This window comes from Melanerpes formicivorus, unplaced genomic scaffold (genome assembly GCF_026170545.1).
Source record: "Melanerpes formicivorus ecotype bairdi unplaced genomic scaffold, bMelFor1.0.p_v2 SCAF_115, whole genome shotgun sequence".
Lineage (NCBI taxonomy): Eukaryota > Metazoa > Chordata > Aves > Piciformes > Picidae > Melanerpes > Melanerpes formicivorus.
In genome coordinates this window covers 420596-445712 of record NW_027142467.1, presented here as the reverse complement: position 1 = coordinate 445712, position 25117 = coordinate 420596, and the positions used below count along the sequence as shown (strand labels likewise).

The window sequence follows — 25117 nt, the reverse complement described above, 5'->3', positions numbered from 1 at the left end:
GGGAGGCCACATCTGCAGTGGGGTCCAGTTCTGGGCTCCCCAGCTCAAGAAGGACAAAGAGCTCCTGGAGAGAGCCCAGCACAGGGCCAGGGAGCTGCTGAGGGCACTGAACAGCTCTGCTGTGGGGAGAGGCTGAGGGCTGGGGGTGGTTAGCCTGGAGAAGAGGAAGCTGAGGGGGATCTCATCAAACACCTGAGGGGTAGGGGGCAGGGAGCTGGGGCCAGGCTCTGCTCAGTGCTGCCCAGGGACAGGGCAAGAGGCAATGGACACAAACTTGAACACAGGAAGTTCCATCTGAAGATGAGGAGGAGATTCCTTACCCTGAGGGTGGCAGAGCCCTGGGGCAGGCTGCCCAGAGGTGGTGGAGTCTGTGTCTCTGGAGCCTTCCCAGCCCCCCCTGGCTGTGTTCTGGGTGCCCTGCCCTGGGTGACCCTGCTCTGGCAGGGGCTTGGACTGAGTCTTCAGAGGTCCCTTCCAACCCTCCCATTGTGTGGCTCTGTATAATTGGTATTTAACCAGTCTGCTGCCAGCCCCAAACCTGTGCTCTGCATGCTGCAAGGCAACAGCCAAGGTGCCAGTGTGCTCCTGTGCAGCAGGCACAGGCCCTCTGCACAGCCTGGCCCCTGCTCCTCACCGGGCAGCTCCTGGCACCAAGCTCCTGACCTACTTTGGGCTGCCCTAGGTACAAAGCAGCCACCCCCCCTGATGGCAGCAGCTCCCCAGACAAACACCCTGGGGCTGGCTGCTGCCTTTCACCATCTCTCCACAGAGCCTTCCCCTGGCCCCCTCCCTGCCTGGCAGCCCTGTGTGTGGGGAGCACTGCCCCCTGAGCATCCTCACGGGGCCTGTCCAGCACAGGCAGCCCGGGGGCAGGGGGGTGGCCCTGGGGGCTCCTTGCTTTGCAAGGGCAGTTGCACCCTCGTGGCTCAACAGAGTCCCTTCTAAAGCTCCATATAAGGAGCTTGCAGGCCTGGGGCTCTAAATAATCCCTTCAGCCTTGCTGGCTGGAATGCTGCTCACAAGAACCAGCCCAACTCCTAGGACAGTAACATTTATTCAGAGCAGGGGGGGAGGGATTGATTCCACATTGTACAAACCTTCAGATTTATTCTTAAGTCTTCCTGTGTCTGTCTGTCTGACTGGTCCATTTCTACAACAAATACAGCATCAGCCTCCTACTGCAGAACAAAACTATTTACATTCCCCCCCCGGGGGAAGGGAGAGGGGAGGGGGGGGTCGGTTAGAAACCCCTCTGAGCCTGCTATTCACATACAGTACTTGGACAGCACAATACATTAGCTTGCAACACCTCAACCTGACAACCCTGCAGCTCCTCCTTGCCTGGGAACAGCAACAGCAGAGTGGCAGCACAGACATTTACAGATTGCCTTCCCCTCCCCTGCCACTTCACACAGAGCTCTCAACCCCATGGGCTTCCCTCTGGGAATCCAAGGGGGGGGGAGAGGGAGGGAGGGAGGGGGGAGAGGAGAACCTGGGCTGCTTGGTTTGGTTTTCAGGTATCTTTTTTTTCCCCAGCTGTTCTTTAGGGGGAAAAAAACCAACCCCCAAAAGAATAATGATAACAACAACAATGACCCAAACCAGGCCACAGCAAACCCAGCTCCAAATCCCTTCCCGGGCACAGGACAAGATGCAGATGACACTGTACAGAGTTAGTTACAAAAAGGACAAAAGGAAGCAAGTCCACCCCATCAAAGAGCCTGCCCCCCACCCCAGCTGAGAGGGGCTGGTGGGGAGTTCCCTCATTTACAAAGGTTCAGTTTCCAGGCAGTGCTTTACTTGGATTTTCTTCTTTTTGACTGCATTGCACTGGCACTCGGCTCTGAAATCAAGAGAAGAAAACAAGCATGGATTCGAGGCTTGCCAAGCCACTTCCCAGAGGTGCAGCTGCCCTGCCCTGCCCCTGCCAGCCTCACAGCACAGCCCGGAGGGGGCTCTGCCGACCACAGCTCACAGGGCTGCCCCCTGAGGGCAGTGCCCCCTGAGGGCAGTGCCCCAGCGCTCCCCCAGCGCCTCCCCGGCGGCCTCGCCGCTCCGGAGCGCTGCTCCGCTCTCGCTGGCACTGCCTCGGGGAGAAGTGAGGAACCTCAACCCCAGCTCCACACAGGCCACAGCTTGCTCAGAGTTCCACAGGCAGGGCTCTCTGAACCAGCAGTGCACCAGGAAGAGCCAAGTGTCACGGGGAAAAACCTCAGGAGGGTGTTTGGGAGCCTGCCCAGCAGCCCAGAGCCCAGCTGTGGGAAGGGAGGCTCTCAGGAGTCACCTCCCTGCAGGTGACAGACAAGCAGCTTACACAGGTACCAAACACCCCCAGCACAGCAACCAGAAGCACCTGCAGAAGCTACCAGAAGAGCAGATGGCAGTTCCAGTGCACTTACCAAGGCACTGAGCTTCCCTTCCCAAGCAGAAGCAGCAAGGAGTAAGGACTGAGGGTGTCTGCACCTTTGGAGGGTTTAAGGTGTGAGCTGAAATGGTGCCAGGGAGCTTTGGCTCTTCAGAGTCTTTCCCAAGAGCTGACAGAGCTGGCTGGGGTTTGAGTCAAAAAGGGGAAAAAGCAATTTGCAAGCCACCAGAGACCAGAAAAGCAGAGGGGACAACCCCAGGGCTGGCAGCTGCTGGGGTACAAAACCATCAGTGTCCCAAAGTGCAGCACACTGGAAGCTCCAGGAAGCACTGAAAGAGCCCTTGGGAAGCTTCTCCAAAGTGTGAACAGCCCAGCACAGAAGCAGCTTTCAGAAGGGGTTTCACACCTCAACAGGCACCACCTCCAGTCACCAGAGCCCCCTCCAAGCAGGGATGCTCCCCAGAAGCAGCTGGGCAGGCAGCAGCAGCAGCTGAGGCCACCCCTGGGGCTGCTGATGTCTCAGTGTCTGGGACAATGAATGGGGCAGCAGGCAGCACCTGTCCCAGTCCCCAGCCCCTTGTGAGCATCACCTGCATCATCACCTGCATCATCACCTGCCCCTTGTGAGCATCACCTGCCCCTTGTGAGCATCACCAGCCCCTTGTGAGCATCACCTGCATCATCACCTGCCCCTTGTGAGCATCACCAGCCCCTTGTGAGCATCACCTGCATCATCACCTGCCCCTTGTGAGCATCACCTGCATCATCACCTGCATCATCACCTGCCCCTTGTGAGCATCACCTGCATCATCACCTGCCCCTTGTGAGCATCACCAGCCCCTTGTGAGCATCACCTGCATCATCACCTGCCCCTTGTGAGCATCACCTGCATCATCACCTGCCCCTTGTGAGCATCACCAGCCCCTTGTGAGCATCACCTGCATCATCACCTGCCCCTTGTGAGCATCACCTGCATCATCACCTGCATCATCACCTGCCCCTTGTGAGCATCACCTGCCCCTTGTGAGCATCACCAGCCCCTTGTGAGCATCACCTGCATCATCACCAGCCCCTTGTGTGCATCACCTGTATCATCACCAGCCCCTTGTGAGCATCACCTGCATCATCACCTGCCCCTTGTGAGCATCACCTGCATCATCACCTGCATCATCACCTGCCCCTTGTGAGCATCACCTGCCCCTTGTGAGCATCACCAGCCCCTTGTGAGCATCACCTGCATCATCACCTGCCCCTTGTGAGCATCACCAGCCCCTTGTGAGCATCACCTGCATCATCACCAGCCCCTTGGGAGCATCACCAGCCCCTTGTGAGCATCACCTGTATCATCACCAGCCCCTTGTGAGCATCACCTGCCCCTTGTGAGCATCACCTGCATCATCACCTGCCCCTTGTGAGCATCACCTGCATCATCACCAGCCCCTTGTGAGCATCACCTGCATCTCCTTGGCCTGTCTCTCCCCCAGGCATGCCATGCACCTATGGCTGAGGGCTGTGCTCTCTTCTTGCAGCTCTGCTTCTGCTGCCTCCTTCCTGATGCTCACCAAGGGAAGTCCCACAGCAGCTGGTCAGTGTCTGCTTCTCTCTCCCTGCTCTGCTGAAGTTTTTTCTGCCATTTTTGTAACCCCCACCAGCAGCCCCTGTCTCCAAAGGTGCCTTCCCCCAGCCCCTCACTCTCTCTAGCAGGGCTGGGTGAGCTCCTCAGCACACAGCTCACCCAGCTGTGGGTGTGCAGGAGGAGGCCAGGAGGTACCAAACTTGCTTGTTTTGAGCCCTGTTTCACTACCAGAAAGGCAGAACAGAGTGGGCACAAGGGGCAAACCTTGTCACACTTCTGCAGCCACCTCACTAACCCTCCAGCCTCTCCTCCTCCACTCAAAGTCTTGGTTTGCTCCTTGTCTCTACACCTTGGAAGCAAGCAGCTGCTGGTGTGGGGACAGGGCACCAGAAGGCCTGGTGAGGTGCACCCAACCCCTTGGAGCAGTTCTAAAAGCAGAGGTTTTACTTACAGAGGTCAAGGGCTACCAGAGTCAGCACAAAACCCCTGCAGCAGCTCTGGAATGGTGCCAGGTTGCTGTGCTTTCACCTTCCCACTCCTTCAGAATTGGAGGTGCCACTGGTGGTCATCTTTAGCTTTATTCCTTAGAGTAGGTGGGGCAGGGCATAAGGTTCAGATCCCCTCCAACTCAGGAAGGTAATCACCAAATCCACTTTACACTGGCTTCACACTGGTCAAACTTCTCTTCACAACCATGAGAGGCAATTTATTGTGACAGTAACAGACTGAGATCCTTCTGCACCACCCTGCCACGAGAAGTCAATTTAAGTCACTCCAGCAGCCACAGAAGTGCAGGACAGAGAGGTCTCCTGGTGCAATCTTTTGAGTCACTGCACAATTACCTTTAGCTAGAAGTCTTCTCTGAACCTCTTGAAGTGCAAATATTCTTACCAGCAAACTTCAGCATCTTCAGTATGGGAACTGGTTGCTGAATTCAGCTTCACCTCCTCTCACCATAACTTTATCTCAAAGCCTCTTTGTTCTTTCTGTTTAAAACATTGGCTGGATGTTGCCTCAGGAAGGTCTCCTCTACCCTCTCACACAACTTTTGTCCATCAGAACTTTTCTGACCCTGATCCCAAAGGAGCTGGCAGTGAGTTCAGAGCTCAGAGGGCACGGAGGGCTGCGCACTGCAGCGGTGAGCAGGGGTCACAGAGTGCTGCTCAGAGATTGTCACCTGGCTGGACATAAGGCACAGCAGCAGCTGCCACCCCTGGGCGGTCTCGGTCACTTTAGGCTTTCCCACGCTCTGGGAAGGAGCAGCTGAGGCCCTGTGCTAGCACAGAGCCCTCCTCCCCGCTGCAGGCTGCCATCCAGGCAGTGTCCTGAGCGAGGCTGAAGCACAGCACTTGGCTCCACAAGAGCTGCCTGTGGCCTTGGGAAGGCTCAAGCACTGGTCTTGTGTCTTTCGAGCTTCAGGGAAAGAGAAACAACCGAACCCAGAGTCGCTTTTAACTTGAGCACAGTCCTCACAACGGCCACACATTTCTGCCTTCAGCTGGGCCAGCTGGCTGCACACTGTGGTGGTGAGCACTGCAGGAAGCTTCCGCAGCTGACCGGTGGCAAATCCACCCGAGCCGGGCTGCCGGCACGGCCGCCGGGCACCGCGGCGCCGGCGCTGGCACTGCAGCCCGACGGGCCGCGGGGCGCAGCGAGCAGGCAGCTACCGAAAGGGTTACAGCGGGCAGGGAGTCAGCCCCTGCCCTCTCCAGGGAAGTGGCTGCTGAGCACTTTACCTTTGGCAGTGCTGGCTGCAGAGGCTGGCCGGGAGGACCTCTTGCGCTGTCCGTTCTCTACGGTTTCCTGTGGGGTGGCAGAATCCTCTGCTCTTGAATTTCTTCTATTTGGAGTTTTAGACTTTTCACAACTCTCTTTTGTCTCATTACTAATAAAGTGGGACAAAACATTTCTGATGAAGTGTTAAGAAGAGTTATGGGGTGGGTTTTTTTTTTTTTTCTATGCAACTCAGACAAGCTGGAGGAGGAGGAGGAGGAGGAGGAGGAGGAGGATGGACCGACACAGGTACCAGTTCCGGCCTATTAGCACTGAAGACGTGAAATGCTAGAGACACCAGAGGCTTTATCAGATGAAGAATGACCTGAGTAAGCCAGAGGAAAAGTCCATTTCTATCAAAAAATGATCAGAGGATACAGAATTGAGAAGTCCTCAGAAAAAACAAGAGAGTGGTTTCAACATTGGGAGCCCAGGAGATCAGATGCAGGACAAACTGTCTGCTCTGCCTTCCACGGGTGCCACCATTACTGAGCTCTAGGAAAAGCAAACAAGGGTCACATTAGAGGCTGCCACCAGCTGGGGAAGCACAGAGGTGAAGCTGCAGGAGGGAACGAGGAGCCTTGCACCCAGCATGCCAGCTTCTGCTTCAAGCACTCCCAGCAAGTTCTTCACCCAGGCAGAAGCTGGAAGGTTCCTGGAGGATTCCCTTCCAGCTCCAAGTGCCAAGATTGTTTTTTGCTGACCCTAACAGAGACCTCTTCTGCTGTTCAAAAACTAAACTCACTTGAGGCAGGGTGCAAATCCCTGCTCCTTGCCACTGGGACAGGCACTGGAGTGCTCCCCTTTGGAATTCTAGAGGAGGTTTGGGGATTATTTGTTAACTCTAAAATAATTTGGTGACTTCTCTTTGGTGCTCTCCCTCCCCCACCCCGTAAACTCATCCCGAGGGCTTGGGCATCCTCCCCTTAATGCATCCATGCCAGGCACCTGCTGAGCCTAAGGAGCTTCTGGAGACTGAGCTAAACTCAGCCCCTGGGAAGTCAAACCTGAGGGATTCACCAAATTAGCCTGCTGAGAATGGGAAAGGAGAAAGGATTCCCCTGCCCTTTGGGGAATAGCTGCAGGGCTTTGGGGAAGGCTGCCTGAGAACAGCACAGAGCTGTGTGTTCAGAGCTGCCCCACAGGGCAAGCCCTGCTCTGAGGGCAAACCCCACCACAAATCCCTGCAGCTGAGAACTGAACCAAACCACTTTGGCCATGGAAGAAGAGGCAAAAGTTCTCCAGCAAGGAAATGCACAGCAGGGGCTGGAAGCAGGTGGATTGTGCCAGGTACAAAAGAAATGCTGACAGCTGCTTGCCCTGAGGACATCAGGGACAGTCTAGAAAGTGAATCCCCCAAACAGGTCCCAGACTGGACTGCTGCTGAGCAGCTGGGGGAAAGAACAGCTTCCTGCTGCAGAGGACACCTGGGGGGAAGCAAACAGGCACCACCAGCTGAACCCTTACAGACTGCAGTGACCACTCCACAGCTTGGGCTGTCTCACAGGAGCATCACCTATCTCAGTGGGAACCAAGCTGGCCCAGGAGCAGCTCTCTGCAGTGCTCCCCTGAGGCCAGGAGGGAACCAAGCTGGCCCAGGAGCAGCTCTCTGCAGTGCTCCCCTGAGGCCAGGAGGGAACCAAGCTGGCCCAGGAGCAGCTCTCTGCAGTGCTCCCCTGAGGACAGGAGGGAACCAAGCTGGCCCAGGAGCAGCTCTCTGCAGTGCTCCCCTGAGGACAGGAGGGAACCAAGCTGGCCCAGGAGCAGCTCTCTGCAGTGCTCCCCTGAGGACAGGAGGGAACCAAGCTGGCCCAGGAGCAGCTCTCTGCAGTGCTCCCCTGAGGCCAGGAAGGAACCAAGCTGGCCCAGGAGCAGCTCTGCAGTGCTCCCCTGAGGTCTGTCCTTGCTGCCATTTAACTGCAGGAGCCAAAGCTGCCTGCTCCCAGTTATCAGCCACTGCCTGAGGACTTCCCTGTCCTTGTGGCCTTGCTCAGAAAAGCCTCAGGCCAGAAAAGCCCGAACAGAAATGCACTTGGGATAGTCTGAGGTGCTGACTGAGGCTGGAGAAGAGCTGTGCAAGGCCACTTCATCTGGAGAATCCACCCAGCTGCCCACTGTGGCACCTTCAGCTTTCTACAACAGCTCTGCCCTGCAGTGCCCTCCCTGTGACACTGCAGTGTGCCACAGCCAGAGAGGTCCCAGTCCAAGGGAAGGAAGGGGACCCTGGGTCAACATTCAGTTCCTGCTCTGAGGGGCAGTGCCTCAGCTCCTCCCAGCAGAAGACTCTACCTCATTGCCTGCTGAGCCACAGGAGAGAGCTGCACCTCCTGCCCTGGCTCAGGGCATCACTCCCTGACGAGGGCAGCATTAAAAACCTGCCAGCTGTGCCAGCAGCTACCCAAAAAAGCTTCTGAAGGTCTCTCACTTGGGGCCACCTGGACTGGGGCTAAGAGCCTGGAGCATGCAGAGCCCCCCAGGAACAGGTTGTGGAGACCATGGTGCAGTCTTCTGGCAGGAGACAGCCATTTGTATTGAATTGCTGGGGCAGGCTGAGGTTTCTACCTGGATCTCCCAGCAAGCAAGGAGAAGGAATCCAGAGAAGCAGTCAGGGAAGGCAGAAGAACAAGCTTTGGAAAGGCTCTCAGAAACCAAACAATTCCTGTGGCAGCTGAGCTGCAGGCTTTGGGGAAGTAGCTTTGATTTGTTTTCAGGCAGGCTGGGCAGGGACTGTTCAGAAGGGGCTGTGGGGACAGGCCCAGGGGCAGTGGTTTGGAACTGGAGCAGGGCAGAGTCAGGTTGGAGCTCAGGAGGAGCTCTGCACAGGGAGGGTGGTGAGACACTGGCACAGGCTGCCCAGGGAGGATGTGGTTGAGGCATCCCTGGAGACATTCAGGATCAGACTTGAGAGGCCCTGTGCAGCCTGCTGTAGCTGGAGCTGTCCCTGCTGCCTGCAGGGGGTTGGACAAGATGCCCTTGGAGGGTCCCTTCCAGCCCAATGCCATCTGGGACTCTGTGAATATCAAGGAGTTGGGACCATCAAGACCCTTCCAGAATAGGAAGGGAGGAGAGCAAACACTGCCCAAAGCCCAGAGGCAGCCCTGGGGGGAAGTCACCTTCCACTCTGCATTCCAGCAAGGTTTTGAAGCACTCAGCCCAATTTCTTAGCAGGACAGGAAAGGGATGGACAAGAAAATGGAAAGCAGCAGGAGTTGTACAACTGAAGCAAAGAGAAAGGGACTTCCTCCCACAAAGGCTACATCTACTCTGAATCTACACAAACTATCTCCTTACCTTTGACCAGCAACTACTGCAGCATTTGTTTCAAGCTCTACAAGAGAAAAAGATAATTTTAAACCTGCTGTAGAGGCTCTGCTCTCTCACACTGCTCTCATCACCAGGGCTGGAGGAGAGACTTCTCTCCAAGCACAGCAAGCTACCACAGCAAACCTGCAGAAGAAAACTGGAGAGAAGCTTCCTGCCAAGGCCTCCAGTCCTCTGCCTGCTTTCTACTTCCAGTTTAGAGAGTGGATCGCTTCCTGGACCTCCAGGTTGGATTGGTTTGAGACCTTAAAGTAACCAATCTGGAGCTGTGGTGCCTGTTGAATTCTGCCTGAACCCAAACTCCTCTCCCTGCAGTGTTTCCTACTGCAAAGGAAGACAATTTCCTGAAGGCCAGCTCTGCTTCTGCAACTCTTGGGAGATGGGGTGGAGGGAAGCCTGCCCTGCCTCCTTCCTCAGTCCTTTTAGACACCCAGGTCTGGCTTGCTGCTGAGTCTCCCCCCCCAGCAAAGAGCTCAGCTTTCACCTGGGAAGGTTTCTCCATCTTTTAATTCTCCCCACAGCCAGCAGGGATTTTCTACAACTCTCTGTTTGGTTATCCCCTCTTGTGGAGCTGCCAGCTCAGGGCTCACCTCTCACATGCACTGTTGGGTGTCACACTGCCTGCCTGCACTCACCCTGGATGGAGCACCCTGGGGACAGTGGGGCACAAACTGGACCTTTGCCTTGGAGGGCAATGCAGTACCCCAGGGGCACCCTAGGCTTGGTGGAGAGTGCACAAGGAGCAAACACCCCTCAGGATGGCACTGCTGGAGCAATCTGACTCTGCTGGGGCAGTCTATACAAATGGCCTGGGGACAAAAGGGAAATGAGACTGAGCAGCAGCAGGGAAGAGCCCCTTCTCTTCCTGCCCCACATGGGAGCAAGGATAGAATCCAGCAGCAAAAAACAGTGATGCCAGAGCTTCCCCCAGCAGGAGCTGCCCAGCACAGCCACACTGTGCAGCACTGGGGCAGGCAGCTGTAACCCTGTGCAGGCAAGGGGGAAGCCACATCTCTAAGTGAGGAGGCTCAAAGGAAGCCATTTCTGGCATGTTTGCCTTCCTGAAAGCCCCAGGAGGGATCAGAGAGTGATGGAGAGTGGCACTTCCCATGCACAGGTCCAGGTCTGTCCCTCTTCCCTACTCACCTTGGCCATGAGTTTTTTTAAGCCCCACAGAACTGCTGGTGCAACACCAGTCTGACAGATGGCAGCAGCAAAAAGTCAGCTGCCAGGGCTCCATCCTTGAAACACTGCCAAGGGTGCATTAAAAGCTGATCAGAAAAGAAGGATTTGCAACTCTGAAAGGCAGGTTCCCAGCATGGCTCTCGAGAATCCTTTTCAGAAGCCCCCCAGGCAGAAGCCAAACTCCTGCTTGCTCTTAGGAGAGCTCCCAAGCTGCCCCACAGAGCAGCAGGACAAACCCAGGCCCCTCCAGCTGCAGCACCTCCAAAGCACCTGGGGGGATTTCTGCATCTTTGGCCTTGCTCCCATCCTGAGCCTCCACAGCAAGGCCGTGGCCACTCCTGCAGCACCCTGGATCTAACAAAGCAAAGCCACCCCCAGAGCACAAATGAGGCTGAAAACCACCCCCAGCCCCCAGCCCCCAGCCCCCAGCCCCCTCCCTGTGCATTCAGACAGAGACATTTGCAGGGACAAACAAAGAGTTTAGTTTACCTATATTCTGCTTTTCCAAAGTAAGATTTACCTGTTCTTTGAACAGTACTTTCTGATGGTGCAACTGAGCTTTTTTTCTGTGTTAAATGTTGAGAGGATGCTGGAATAGAAGTGGAGGGGGGGGGGGGGGAAAGAGTATTATTTTCCAAGGGAGTCAGAAGGGCTGTGTGTGCTGGGGGGCTGCTGTTAGCCCCTGCTGGGCCTGCCAGCCTACTGCAGCTCTGCCTGGGCAGATGCCAGGCTTGTAACACAGCCTCCAGCTCCCCAGCTCTGAAAACAACCAACAGCAAAGCTCTGGCGAAGCCACCCCCCAAGCAAGCTCTCTCCAAGGAGAGGAAGGGAGGGAACTCAGCCTCCCAAACCACCTTTGCAAAGCCAACAGCTCTTCAGCAGGCTGAGAAAGCAGCCCCAGAGGCCCCAGTGCTGCCTCTCTCCTCCCAGCAGAGCTCGTGGGCAAGGCCAGCAGCTGTGTCCTGCCCTCCCTGGGCCAGGAGCACAGAAGCCATTCTCTCTGGGGGGAGGCTGCCCTTCCCTGCAGCCTGCAGCAGGCTGTTTGGTGGGAACCCAGTTGATAAGGCTCTGTGTTTTCCTTCGTGGCCAGCCATGGAATGTGTGTCTCCATAGAGATCAAGGTCTGCAGCAGCTACAGATAGCCAGGTGCTGAAGCAAGGAGGAGCAAACCCAGGGCAGCTGACCCAGGGTGGCCAACCAAAGGATTCCAAGCATGCTCCATACAAACTGGGAAGTTTGCTGGGGACAGCCTCTTCTCCTCAATGGCTGCCATCCCTGAAGGGGCTCAGCCCTCACCCTGCTCCTGAGGCTGGCTCTGCTGTGTGCTGTGACCCTTCTGCTGGAGCTGTGGTGCTCACAGTGCTTGACATCCAGCACTCACTGCCACCAGCAGCAAGTGAGTACAGCTTTGGGTACTTCCTGGTGGTAGGGGGGTTGGTGTTCAATTACATCAGTTTGCACTGCCATTTTCTCCTCTGCTTTTCCCAATTCCCCTTCCAGGAGGTCGGGGGAGGGGAGCAGTTTTCATCCAAGTGGAGGTTAAGATGTGTGTGTGCATGTTGATGAGAAGGAACGGGAAGAGGATTTGGCCCCAGCACAAGAAGGCCACAGAACTGCTGGAGAGGACACAGAGGAGGCCACTGAGGTCATCAGAGGCTGCAGACCCTCCCCTGAGGGGCCAGGCTGGGAGAGCTGGGGCTGTGCAGCCTGGAGAAGAGAAGGCTCCAGGGAGACCTTAGGGCAGCCTTGCAGGACCTGAAGGAGCTGCTGGGGAGGAACTTTGGACAAGGGCTGGGAGTGCCAGGATGAGGGACAATGGCTTTGAGCTGGGAGAGGAGAGACTGAGAGTGGAAATGAGGAAGAAATTGTTGAGGGTGAGGGTGGGGAGACTCTGGCACAGGCTGCCCAGGGGGGCTGTGGCTGCCTGTTCCCTGGAGGTGTTGAAGGCCAGGCTGAGTGAGGCCTTGAGCAACCTGGGCTGGTGGGAGGTGTCCCTGCCCATGGGAGGGGGTTAGAACTGGATGGTCTTGGAGGTCCCTTCCAATCCAACCCCTTGTAGGATGCTGTGCTATGACTCTGTCACAGGCACCTGCAGTATCCCTGCTGTCCTTACTGCCATCCACTTTTCCTCCCCACCTCTACCAGGTGCATGCAGTCCCTGCTCTGTTACTTGCCCCCACAGCCAATCCTCCACACAAGCAGCAAATGGAGCTGCAATAAACCCCTGGAACGTGACCCTGGGTGCAGTACAAGCCTGGGTGCCCCTCAGGTGTTACAGCCCAAAGGCAGCTGTCAGCCCTGGCCTGGCTGCCTGGCGGTGCCCAGAGCCCCTAGGAAGCTGCCAAGAGCAGCGTGCTGCGCCCCTGCCGCGGGGCAGCTCCAGCCTTACCTGTGCTCTGCGGTGGCTCCTGCTGAGCTGCCGCTCGCTCCTCGGGGGCCGCAGCCTGCTCGGCCTGGGTGCTGCCGTGGCTGCCGCCGTTGGGGGCCGCGGGCTCGGGGGGCAGCGCGCCGGGCACAGGGCTGCCGCCGGCCGCCGCACCTGGGGACGCCGCAGCAGGGGCACCTGAGCTGCCGGGCCCAGAAGTGCTCTGTTTGGTCAGGCTGGGTGCTGGGGGCGGCACGGGTTTGCTATCGAGTTCTGCCGCCGCCTGCTCCGCTCCCAGGGGGTTGGGCAGCGACGCCTCTGCCCCCGGCCCTTCCGCCTCTCCCTCGGCCGCGCTCTGCTCTTCCCCCTTCTCCAGGGAGCCTGTGACCTTCTTGCAGGCTTTGGTCAGCAGCAGCTGCCCGATCTTGTCTACCTTGCCCTTGCCTTTGCTGGAGGACACAGGGCTGCGCCTGTTGCCGGAGCCTGGGCTGCTGGAGAGGAGAGGAGAGACCACGGGTCCGGCCGGAGCGGAGCACTGCTCGCCGGAGCCACCCCCCGGAGGGGAAGGCTCCTCCGGGCTGAAGTCTTTGCCTTGCTGGGCAGGAAGATGCGAAGGAAGGCTGGCAGCAGTGGTGGCAGGAGAAGGCAGCTGCACAGGAGGTGCCAAGGGATTGAGAACCAGCGGCCTGCTGGAGGGGATGCTGGGAGCTGGGCTGGGGGAGGAGGTGCTGGGCGGAGGGGGCCCCGAGGAGAACTTTAGGCTCTGCGGTAGGTGCAAAGGGCCAACGACGGCGACCGACTGCGGCATCAGGCTGGAGTTAGAGGTCATTGGGGCTGCTGGAATAGTACTTGACTGAGAGCCCTTCATCACCTGGATTATTGAGGAGGAGTTGATGAAGACAGGGGTGATGAACTGGGGCCGGGCACTGGCCTGGCCTGCGGCCGGCTGCCCCTCAGAGACCATCACCTTGCTGCCCACGTTGGGCATCGTCACCACCGTGGAGACCAGCGCGGGCTGCAGGTGGGACGCCAGCGGTGCTGACGTGTTAGCAGCAGATGTGATAGGGTTCGATGTGACAAACACTGTGATCTGGTTTGGGGGTAAGGGCCCTGAAATAGAAGAAGAGCTGACAGGCCTCTGCATGACCGGAGGAGCGCTCTGTGCCACGCTGGAGCTCGCTTCCCCCAGCTCCTGCTGCCCTGGGTTTGAGCAGGGCTCGCTGCTCTGAGGCAAGCTAAGTGCATTCGGTGGCTCTTTGCTGGAGGAGGACTCTTGCAGTGGAGGAATGACAGCCACCTTCTTCAGCTCCTCACTTGTGGTGACTATTGGGGCCACTTCCAGCCCAGCCAGCCCAGGTGGCTTTATGGTGACATTAGGAGCCCCAGAATTATCCAGAAGTTGGCTTAGAGAAGTTGGTGCCTCCCTCATAGCTGGAGACACCATGGGCTTGCTTTCCTCCAAGACAGGAAGCTTACTGCTGTCCAAGGCTTGCCCATCTTTCTTTGCCTGCTCCTCTGGAGCCAACATTTTCACCTCAGGAGCAGGGATACCTTTCAGTTCAACACTGGGCTGGTCTTTGGTGCCTGGGACACCCTGTGTGCCCTGGCACTCGGTATCCTGGGGCAGGCTGAGGCTCTCTTTGCTGTCTTCAGGAATGCCACTGGCAGCAGGCACCGGAACCGCAGCGCTCTGACTGCTCAGCACGCTGTTGCTCTGGAAGCTCGTGGTCACAGGGGCTGGCAGAGAGGGCCCAGCCATCATATTCCTCTGCAATTCCATGCTCTGCAAGAGAGAGGGATTCTGCTGAGCTGGCAAGGACAGCTTAGCTGCTTTGGAGTTCTGCCTGCCAGGGCTCGGCGTCGTCTTCCTGCTGGAGCCAGGACTGGACCTTCGGCTGTTGCTTGGGCTTGCTCTCTTGGTTCCTCCAGCACTGGGCTGTTTCCCTGCACCCATGGCCAGGCCTTCTGCCTTGTGCGACTGTGGGGCAGCAAAGCTGGACTGGCTGTTAATGGTCAGATTGGATGGGGCTTGGCCAATGGCCTTCAGAGTGGTGGGGTTGAGACCCTGCTGGTCAAAGCCTCTGTTGAGGTTAGGCCTAGGAGGTAAAGGGATGTTGATCTGGGGAGGGAACAGCCCAGCTATGGACGCATTCAGTCTCTCTGGGGACAGGCTGATCTCCGACGGCTCGGTGCTAGGGGGACGGTTGTTAGGAGTCTGAGGGTAGTACGGCCTTGGGCTTGCTCTGTTGGGGGTTTTGGGCCTTGAAGTCTGTGATGGGGTGGCCACATTGGGGAAATGGTGTGTGAGAGCACTGGGCAGGGAGTTAGACTGCTGCTGGGGACTGGCACCTTGGGCAGCTGAAAGCGGGGAGGGTCCAGGTTTGGGTCCCGTCATCATCAGCTGGTTCTGGGACACTACCAAGTGAGAGGGCAGAGCGCTCTGAGCTCCTGAGGCCGGGGGCCCTTCAGCCCCACCCCCTTCTGGCAGGGAGGGCACTGAGGAGAGCTCCCCGTGGGGCGAGCTGGCAGGGTTCTGAACGCTCTCTGGATACACCATCTTCCTGGCACTGCCCCCCAGAGCGGGGTTGCCTGGCAAGGAAAGCCTCTGCTTGTCGGGAGAGGGAGGCACCGGCCCCGGGCCCTGCAGGTTGACCATCACCGGCATGCTGCCGCCCTGCTGCAGCGGCAGCCGCTGAGCCTCTGCGGGCAGAGGCACTCTGGGGGGGTGAACTCCTGGTGGCACGGGCAGCCTGACTGACTTGGGGTCCTGCTGCATCATCAGCATCATCATCATCTGCTGCTGCTGCTGCTGCTGCTGCTGCGGTGTTTGCGGCGCCTGGGGCTGCTGCGCTGCCGGCTGCGGCGGCTGCGGCTGCTGCGCGTGCGGCATGAGCTGCGGCGGCATCTGCTGAAGCGGTCTCTGCTCCACTGCCTGAGATGGGTAACCTAGGAGGACAAGAGGATCCACTCATTAACACCAAAGGCCAGAGACAGCAGCAGGAGAAGGCAGGAGGCCCAGCCAGGAGCCAGAGGCCCAGCCAGGAGCCAGAGCCCCAGGAACGCTGCTGGCTTTGCAAAGGAGGAGGAAGAGTTTACTTCCTCCTCACAAATCCTTTTGCTTGCTCTCTGAATGACTGGCATGGCCCCCAGCTGGGGCCCTCAGTGGCTCCCACCACTGCCTGTGACTCCAGGCTGGTGCCACCTGAGAGGCCTCTGCAGCTGCCCTCAGCTGGGGCCCTCAGTGGCTCCCACCACTGCCTGTGACTCCAGGCTGGTGCCACCTGAGAGGCCTCTGCAGCTGCCCTCAGCTGGGGCCCTCAGTGGCTCCCACCACTGCCTGTGACTCCAGGCTGGTGCCACCTGAGAGGCCTCTGCAGCTGCCCTCAGCTGGGGCCCTCAGTGGCTCCCACCACTGCCTGTGACTCCAGGCTGGTGCCACCTGAGAAGCCTCTGCAGCTGCCCTCAGCTGGGGCCCTCAGTGGCTCCCACCACTGCCTGTGACTCCAGGCTGGTGCCACCTGAGAAGCCTCTGCAGCTGCCACCTGAGAGGCCTCTGCAGCTGCCCTGAGCAGGAGTCCTCAGTGGCTCCCACCACTGCCTGTGACTCCAGGCTGGTGCCACCTGAGAAGCCTCTGCAGCTGCCACCTGAGAGGCCTCTGCAGCTGCCCTGAGCAGGAGTCCTCAGTGGCTCCCACCACTGCCTGTGACTCCAGGCTGGTGCCACCTGAGAGGCCTCTGCAGCTGCCCTGAGCAGGAGTCCTCAGTGGCTCCCACCACTGCCTGTGACTCCAGGCTGGTGCCACCTGAGAAGCCTCTGCAGCTGCCACCTGAGAGGCCTCTGCAGCTGCCCTGAGCAGGAGTCCTCAGTGGCTCCCACCACTGCCTGTGACTCCAGGCTGGTGCCACCTGAGAGGCCTCTGCAGCTGCCCTCAGCTGGAGCCCTCAGTGGCTCCCACCACTGCCTGTGACTCCAGGCTGGTGCCACCTGAGAAGCCTCTGCAGCTGCCACCTGAGAGGCCTCTGCAGCTGCCCTGAGCAGGAGTCCTCAGTGGCTCCCACCACTGCCTGTGACTCCAGGCTGGTGCCACCTGAGAGGCCTCTGCAGCTGCCCTGAGCAGGAGTCCTCAGTGGCTCCCACCACTGCCTGTTACTCCAGGCTGGTGCCACCTGAGAAGCCTCTGCAGCTGCCACCTGAGAAGCCTCTGCAGCTGCCACCTGAGAAGCCTCTGCAGCTGCCCTCAGCTGGAGCCCTCAGTGGCTCCCACCACTGCCTGTGACTCCAGGCTGGTGCCACCTGAGAGGCCTCTGCAGCTGCCCTCAGCTGGAGCCCTCAGTGGCTCCCACCACTGCCTGTGACTCCAGGCTGGTGCCACCTGAGAAGCCTCTGCAGCTGCCCAGGGGCTGGCAGATGCAGAGCTGGATTTTTGCTAACTAAAACTCCTTAAAATAAACTCCAGGGTCTGCCAGCCCCTCTGGGACACAGGTTGGTGCCCCTGGCACAGGTCTGGCATTGCCTAGTGCCAGAACCTGCCATGTAGTGCCTGACCAGAAGCAGTGCCAAGAACCACTCATGTAGCTTATGCTACAAACCCCTATGTGTCCTTGGGATTTCATCCTCCTTATGTGCTAAGGAAAATGGCAGCTGCAAGCTTTGCTCCTTCACTCTGAGCCATCAGGGGGTGGTGAATGCTCAGTCAGTGAAGCATCAAGCCTGTGCTGCCAGCAGAAACACTGTGCTTTGGATCAGCTGTGGTACTGCTGAGGAGCTCTGCAGGACTCAGTGTGCTGCCTGCAGGATGACAGAGTGGCCACCTCCTGCCTTTGACTCACTTCAGGAAACACTTAAACAAAGGTAGCAGTTAGCTGCTAGGAGGTAAACAGGTTTAGAGCTCCCTGTGTGACAGCACAGATGCAAGGGGACTGTCACAAGCATCAGCTGAAAGCTCTCCTGGAGTGATGGCATTCAGCTAAATCCACAGGGAAAAAGGATCTTACTACCTGGTGGCCTGCTGGCAAAATCTGGCAGCTTGGGGCCTGCATTGTCCAAGTTCATTCCTTGCTCTCCAGACATGGAGGACTGGTCACTCTCCTCCAGGCCAGCAGGATGTGCTTCTGCAGACCTGAAAGAGAATTGCAGAGTTAAGCCCCAGCCCTCACAGCAGCGTTTTGGCTTCTGCCTCCATAACTAAGCCCTCAAGTGGTGAAGTCCCAGCCCTGCCAGAACTCACCACAGAACAACTGAACAGAGCCCAGGGCTGCCACAGCCACTCCTGTGCCTTCACCACCACCCAAATGGAGGTAAGTGACCTGGTGTCCTGCTGAGCTTCAACAGCTCTCCCCTTTCTTCCCACCTTTTACCCTCTGGGAACACCAATGGCTACTCCAGAGGATGGAGAGGTCTTCAACTGAGCTGCTGGGAGCCCTGCAGAGATGAGCAGCACGGGGAAATGCAGAGGAGCTGCCTTGTGAGGCAGCAGCAATTCTGCCAGCACTGGAGCCAGAAGTGACTAGCTCAGGGTCCCAGAGAGCTCTGTGAGCATCACAGCACAAATGCACAGCCAGAAGTCCCTGAGCAGAGCACAGAACCTGGTGGGACACTGAAGCTCCAGAAGTGATCATAGAATGGTTTGGGCTGGAAGGGACCTTAAAGATCATCCTGGGCAGGGACACCTCCCACCAGCAGTGGTTGCTCAAAGCCTCATCCAACCTGAGCTCAGAACACTTCCAGGGATGGGGCATCCACAGCCTCCCTGGGCAACCTGTGCCAGTGCCTCCTCACCCTCACTCCAAAGACTTTCTTCCTTCTATCCAGTCTAACTCTCTTCCAGTTTTAAGCCATTACTCCTCACCCTATCACTACACTCCCTGGTGAGAAGTCCTTCCCTCACCTCTCCTGGATCCCCTTCAGGTACTGAAAGGCAGCTCTAAGGTCTCCCTGGAGCCTTCTCCTCTCCAGGCTGATCAACCCAAATTCTCTCAGCCTGGCCTCACAGCAGAGGGCTTCCAGCCCTCCCATCATTGCTGTGGCCTCCTCCCCACTCCAACAGGACCCTGCCTGTGCTGTGCTGAGGACTCCAGAGCTGCCCTACTACTGCAGTGGGGGTCTCAGCAGAGCAGAGCAGGGGGACAGTGATCCCCTGACTCACCCTGCTGGCCAGGCTGCCTGTGATGCCACCCAGGACAGGGCTAGCTCTCAGGGCTGAGTGCCCATTGCTGGGTCACATTTATCCATCAGTACCCCCAAATCCTTCTCCAGGGGTACCTGATGCTCCAGGAGACTCTGGAGGACAACTAAACCTTGCTGAGATTCAATACTTCCAGTGCATCAGGACAGCTTTTGCAGCCTTGGAACCCCCCAAGTTTCTACAGACACAGAGGATGGGAGCTGGAGAGGGAAGAAGAGCAAAAGCCTTGAACAGCTTGATGAACAAATGAAGGCTGCAGGGAGGTCTGTGTGTGACAAGCTCCAGGACTGCAGAGCTCAGAACAAGGCCTCTGCTAACACAGTGAGGCAGAATCACCCAGAAATGCCAAGGACCAAAGGAGTTCTCAGCAAACCAAGACCTGGGAGCAGCTAAAGGTGGAGAGCTCCTGCTTGTTTCCTTTCACTTGAGAGCAACAGTTTCTGCCAGCTGCCAGGGAGAGCCCCAGCCCTCAAAAGGCAGTGTGGGACCTGGGGGTCCCTGCACAGCCACAGGGAAAAGCTGGAGATGAACCAAGACAGAAAGGTAAGAAATGGGGCAGGCACAGAACTGCTCCAGGCAGGCAGCTATGGCCAAGACAAGCAGCTGGAGGTCAACCTTCTGTCTGAATCCAGCACACTCCCAGCTGTTGTGCTGCTGCTGCTGGGGGCTCCCAGGCCTCCAGCAAGAGATCTGATGGACACTGGCAGAGTGCACACAGCTGCCCCACAGGCTGGGAACAGAAATGCTGGCAGGCAGATCACTCAGAGGACCTCTGATGCAGGTGCCAGCAAGGTGAAAGGCAGGGAATAAACCTTCCATTGGGAACTGTGCCACCAGTTATCAGCCTGCTCTAGGTGGAGGTGTCCCTGCTCACTGCAGGGGGGTTGGACAAGATGACCTCTGAGGATCTCTGTCATGGCAGGAGACAACAATGCTGCAGTTACTTAAAGAGCAGACAGAAGCTGGTGCAGAGCACTACTGCACAAAGAGCTTTAGCCCAGCAAGCAGTGGTGCTGCAGCAGGGATCCTCACACAGCACCTCCTGCCAGCTTGGCTGCAAGGGGCAGGCTGCACACAGCCTGCAGAGCAGGCCCCAGGGTTGGCTGCCAGCAAAGCACAGCAGCTGCTGCAGGAAAGGCTGCTCCTGTGGCTGCTGCAAAGCTCAAACACAGCTGGAGCCTGGAAAGCAGCTGAAATTCACTGGGCATGAGCAGCCAGCCCTCACCAAAGCCCAGATTCTGAGCACAAGTCACAAGCAAGATGAGAAGTGAGTCTGAGAGGGACCAATGCCCACATCTGTTATTCTTTCCTACTGCTCCACCAGTTCCCTTCTCAAGCACAGCCTTCAGGTCCAAAATCTCTCCTCAGAGTTTAGAGAGGGACTCCAGATGACAAACCCCAATCCACAGAGCCCCCCAGCCAAACTCACACTCCAGAAGGGCTGCAGGTGCAGAAGTGCAGCAGAGCAGCCAGCAGAAGCAGCCCTCCTGACAGCTCCACACACTGCATCAGGATGGAAGGGACCCTCCAAGGCCATCCTGTTGATCCCCCTGCAGGCAGCAGGGACACCCCCAGCTGGAGCAGGCTGCCCAGGGCCACACTGAGTCTGACCTTGAATGTCTGCAGGGATGGAGCCTCAACCACCTCCCTGGGCAGCCTGGGCCAGTGTCTTTCCATCCTCACTGTGCAGAACTCCCTCCTGAAGTCCAACCTAACCCTGCCCTGCTCCAGGGTCAAACCCCTGCTCTGCTACAATGCTCTGCAACAAGTTCCACAGCAAGGCTCTTGCCCTCTGACAGTGGGTTTCATTGCCCAGGTGCACAGGGGGACTGTCAGCCCCACAGCCATGGCTGAAAGCCCTCTGAGAGAAACTCTTCTGTCCTGCATTGCTGCTCCCCACCTGCATCTCACACCTGAGGCTGGGCACTGCAAGCCTGATGCCATCAGGATGGTGCTCAGTGTCCTCTTTCTGCTCTTCCAGTCCCTGTGGTGTGTGTGGTCTGTGCAGAGGGCAACATCCAACAGCTGTTTGCTCATGCATGACCTAGCAGCACCATCTGAGCTGCTCCAGCCACACTCACACTGAATCCAGCAGCTTCTTCCTCAGCTGACATCCCACCCCCTGCAGCCTTCAGGCTCAGAAGCAGACAGCAGCACCACTCCTAAACAACCCCCAGTGACTTGGTTTGCACTCCAGTGCTGAGGTGCTCAGGGAAGTGAACTCTTACAGCTCTTCTAGACTCAGCTGAACAAAGCCTTCCAGCAGCTCACTGACCCTAGGCACAGCCCAGTGTGGCTCAGCCCACAAACCATGGCACTAATGGCACTCCTGGTACCCTCTGCTGGCATCCCAGAGAGGATTTCTAAGACCACCAAACCAGAGCAACCTGCAGTGTGTTTATCAGAGGAGCTGCATTTCCACACAGGCTTTGCTGCTCTGGATGCTAAAGTTTCTGAATCACAGAACCATTCAGGTTGGAAAAGATCCCTGGGGTCACCAGGTCCAAGCACTGACCCTGCTCTGCCAGGCTCACCCCTAACCCACAGCCCCAAGCACCACATCCAAACCACCCTCAAACACCTCCAGGGGTGGTGACTCCACCACCTCCCTGGGCAGCCTCTGCCAGTCTCTGACCACTCCTGGTGGGAAATAATTCTTCCTACTGTCCAGTCTAAGCCTCCCCCATTGCAGCTTGAGGCCATTCCCTCTTGTTCTGTCACCAATCACCAGCACCAACCCCTCCACAACCTCCTTTCAGGCAGCTGTAGAGAGTGATGAGGTCTCCCCTCAGCCTCCTCCTCCTCACACTAACCAGCCCCAGCTCCTTCAGTGGCTCCTCACCACATTTGTTCTCCAAGGAAGAGCAGAGAAGCAGCCCAGGTGAGAATTCTCCTCTCTGCTGTGGCCACAAGGAAGTCATTGAAAGGAACTTTGCAAGGATCAGCAACTCCAAGGCAGGAGAATGCTGAGCTTGCCCAACCATTCTGGGGGGACAGGAAGGGCTGCCAGCCTCCCCTCACTGCTCCCACCCTCCTTTTGCTGCAGAGTGAGCCCCAAACCATAAGGAGAGCTCCCTCCTCAGTGCTGCTGCAGGGATGAAGTGGTTCCTGGATAGCCTATTAAGAAACAAAAAGCTAACCCCTGACAGGTGTCTGAAGAGCAGCCTGCAGGGAGCAACCAGAGTGCCCTGGGTTGGAAAGGACCTCCAAAGGTCACCCAGCCCAACCCCCTCTGCATTCAGCAGGGGTAGCCTCAACTGCAGTGAGGATGTTTGCTGAAGGCTGAAGTGACAGAGCAAGCACAAAGTGCTGTGTCCCTGGGGAAGTGCCAAGAGCTGCTTCAAAGCCTCACTGAACAGCCAGGAACCCTCTGAGCTGTCAGAACCCAACAGAGAAACACCAACACCAACACCACCATCACCACCACCATCACCACCACCTCCACCACCATCACCACCACCTCCACCACCATCACCACCTCCACCTCCTGCTCTAATTAAGGCTTCTTTGCTTGTGAAGGTTTGTACCAAGCAAACCCATCTGCTGGGGCTCTGTAAGCTCAGAGGAGAGCTCTCTACAGGCACTCACTGCTGTCCCCAGGCCAGACTGAAGCTGGGTGCTCCTCTGGGAGGGTGCTGAAACCAAAATGCTTTCAAGCACCAGCAGCTTCTCTCTGCAGAGCAGAGTGGCAGCCTGGCTGCTCCCTCCCAGTGCTCTGCACTCCCATGGCCCCACAGCTCACTCCAGGAGGGGCTGCTAGCACCCTGTTGCATGTTTCCAATGGCAGCACTTCATTTTGCACACACAGCACCAGGTCTCACCTACAAGGCCCCAGCCTTCCATGAAGGATGCAGAGGAGTAGCAGCAACAGGAGGTTTGCATCTGGGAGCAGTTCCCAGCAGTGCTCACACAAAGTGCTGGTGGGCAGGGGCCATGCTGCAGGAATGCATTGGCTGCAAAGCCAAAGCCAGACTTTGCCCTGGCTGGGAAGGGCAGGGGAACTGCTGCCTGCTGGTCACCTCAGACCCTGCAGCACCTCCTGCATCAGAAGCAGGAAGATGCAGCTCATGCTGCTGTGCCTCTGCTCTTCCACCACCACCACACTGCTCCAAGCCACTCTGACCAAGTTGCCTACACCTGGGATCTCTGCCATGGCAACATGCAGCTCCCTTCCATGTAGCCAAGGGCTGTCCCTGGCAGACAGCTCAGCACCTACAGCCTCCTGCACCGGCCCTGCCCCAGCAGCCCTGCAGCAGATGGCTCAAGACCATGCTGGGCTTTGCAGAGCCCTACTCTGTGTGCTCCAGAAGCTGAGCAGGCACAGTGACCTGGGCACTGCCAGAGAGGAGCTGGCATCTCCCCTGCTGTGCCCACATCACCCCAAAGCCACGGGCTGGCCACTGGGTGGGGGCTGAGCTGCTGGTGCCAGCCTTTGCCAGCTGGCCAAGGGGCTGGGGCTTGCTCTGAGGTGGCAGGGCCTGTCCTGCAGCAGTGCTGAGCTGCCAGCCTCACTGCTGAAAGACTTCTCTGGAGGCCTCTGAACTGAGCAGGCTTTGCTCTGCCCTTGCTGTGCAGCACTTCTGCACCTGCAGGCTCCCAGGATGGGCTGGGTCTAAAGGGGCCTCTGAAGGGCCTGGCAGGGACACCCCCAAATGCAGATCCCCAATCTCCTTCCATTCCAACATCTCACTGCTCAACACTTCCCTACTCCAACTAATTGCAGAGCTGCTTTCCCATGAGGTTTCCATGTCTCTGGTCTACAACTGTTCCCACCACCTGCCAGGTCCCCAAAGTCAGCACTTTCCAGCTCCTCCTTCTCTTGGCAGCTCATTGCCAAGTGGCCTTTCCACCAGGAGCAGCCCAGGGTGCTCCAGCCCTGAGCAGCAGGAGAGTGGGGTCTGAAGAGCTCCAGCAGCCACTGAGAGCTGCAACAAGGCCTCTTCAATCTGAAAGCAATGGAGTGAAAATGATTGGCAAAATGGTTTTATTACTTCCCCAAGAGGAGCTGATTAGAGAACCTGAAAGCAAAGGCTGCTCTGTTGCCTGAATGCTCTGGATTTTAACCCAAAATGCTCAGGCTCCAATGGAAAACCATTGTAGCCAGCAGGAGGCTGACTTTGTCCATTTCCCCCCCCAAGCCTTTTCATTATTTGTAGTAAATCTTTGCACCTCAGGACAAAAAATGCACCTGGGAGCCTCCTGTGGTTTATTCTACTTCAGCCCCCAAAGAACACTGGGCTAGAGAGGGTGCAGGGAGTTGCAGCCCACAACTCAAATGCCTTTGAGGAGATGGATTCCAGCTTCAGGAAGGGATCTTGACAGTGGGCAGGAAATGCAGGATGGGGCTGGGCAGGGAGTGGCCAAAGGGAAACAAAGCACTGAATGGCTGCTGAGGGCTGGGGCTGCCACCCACTCTCTGCACTGAGCTGGACACTGGCTCTGGAAAATGCAGCTGAAAGGCTTCAATGAATGACATCAGGGTCAGCAAGGATGAGAGCAGAGTCCTGCAGCTGGGCAGGAAGAAGAAACTGCAGCAGGACAGGCTGGGAGGGGATCTGCTGGGGAGCTGCCCTGGGGAGAGGGACCTGGGAGTGCTGGGGGGCAGCAAGTTGTGCCTGGGACAGCAATGAGCCCTGGGGGGCAATGGGGGCCTGGGCTATGTTCAGGAGAGTGTGGCCAGCAGATCCAGGGAGGCTCTCCTCCCTCTCTACTGTGCCCTAGAGAGACCCCACCTGGAATATTGCATCCAGCTCTGGGCTCCCCAGCTCAGGAGGGACAGGGATCTGCTGGAGAGAGTCCAAGGGAGGGCTGCAAGGATGCTGAAGGGACTGCAGCACTGCCTGGGGAGGAGAGGCTGAGAGCCCTGGGGCTGTGCAGTCTGGAGAGGAGAAGGCTGAGAGGGATCTGATCAATGGCTATCAATAGCTGAGGGCTGGGGGTCTGGAGGGAAGGGACAGGGCCAGGCTCTGCTCACTGTGCCCTGGGATAGGCCAAGAGGCAATGGATGGAAGCTGCAGCACAGGAGGTTCCAGCTCAGCATGAGGAGGAACTTCTTGACTGTGAGGCTCCCAGAGGCCTGGAGCAGGCTGCCCAGAGAGGTTGTGGAGTCTCCTGCTCTGGAGCCTTCCCAGCCCTGTCTGGATGTGTTCCTGTGTGCCCTGTGCTGGATTCTCTGCTCCTGCTCTGGCAGGGGGTTGGGCTGGAAGCTCTCCAGAGGTCCCTTCCAACACTTAACATCCTTTGAGCCTGTGAATTCTTCAGGTTAAAGCCTTGCAAGGAATCACTCCAGAAGGAGTGGGCCTGGGGAGCTCAGAGCCACAGCAGGAGCTCAGTGTGGCACTGCTGCC

The 25117-nt window shown here is 57.7% G+C and overlaps 1 protein-coding gene across 9 annotated transcripts in view; it reads right to left on the bottom strand.

Moving 5' to 3' along the window:
- Positions 1–1035: 1035 nt before the first annotated feature.
- The window catches only part of NCOA6 (nuclear receptor coactivator 6), a 61004-nt gene continuing 36922 nt past the window's right edge, over positions 1036–25117 (bottom strand). For 3 of the 9 annotated variants that reach the window (XM_068167328.1, XM_068167333.1, XM_068167330.1), the window contains 6 exons: positions 17584–17705; positions 12610–15531; positions 10741–10809; positions 9006–9042; positions 5678–5826; positions 1036–1843 (listed from right to left, as the gene is read on the bottom strand). In XM_068167328.1, the coding sequence (XP_068023429.1) occupies positions 1797–1843; positions 5678–5826; positions 9006–9042; positions 10741–10809; positions 12610–15531; positions 17584–17705 (3346 nt within the window). In that variant the 3' untranslated portion in view covers positions 1036–1796. Of the gene's footprint in view, positions 1844–5677; positions 6210–9005; positions 9043–10740; positions 10810–12609; positions 15532–17583; positions 17706–25117 lie in introns of those variants that run through there. The other 6 variants (XM_068167331.1, XM_068167329.1, XM_068167335.1 and 3 more) reach the window with 6 other exon arrangements.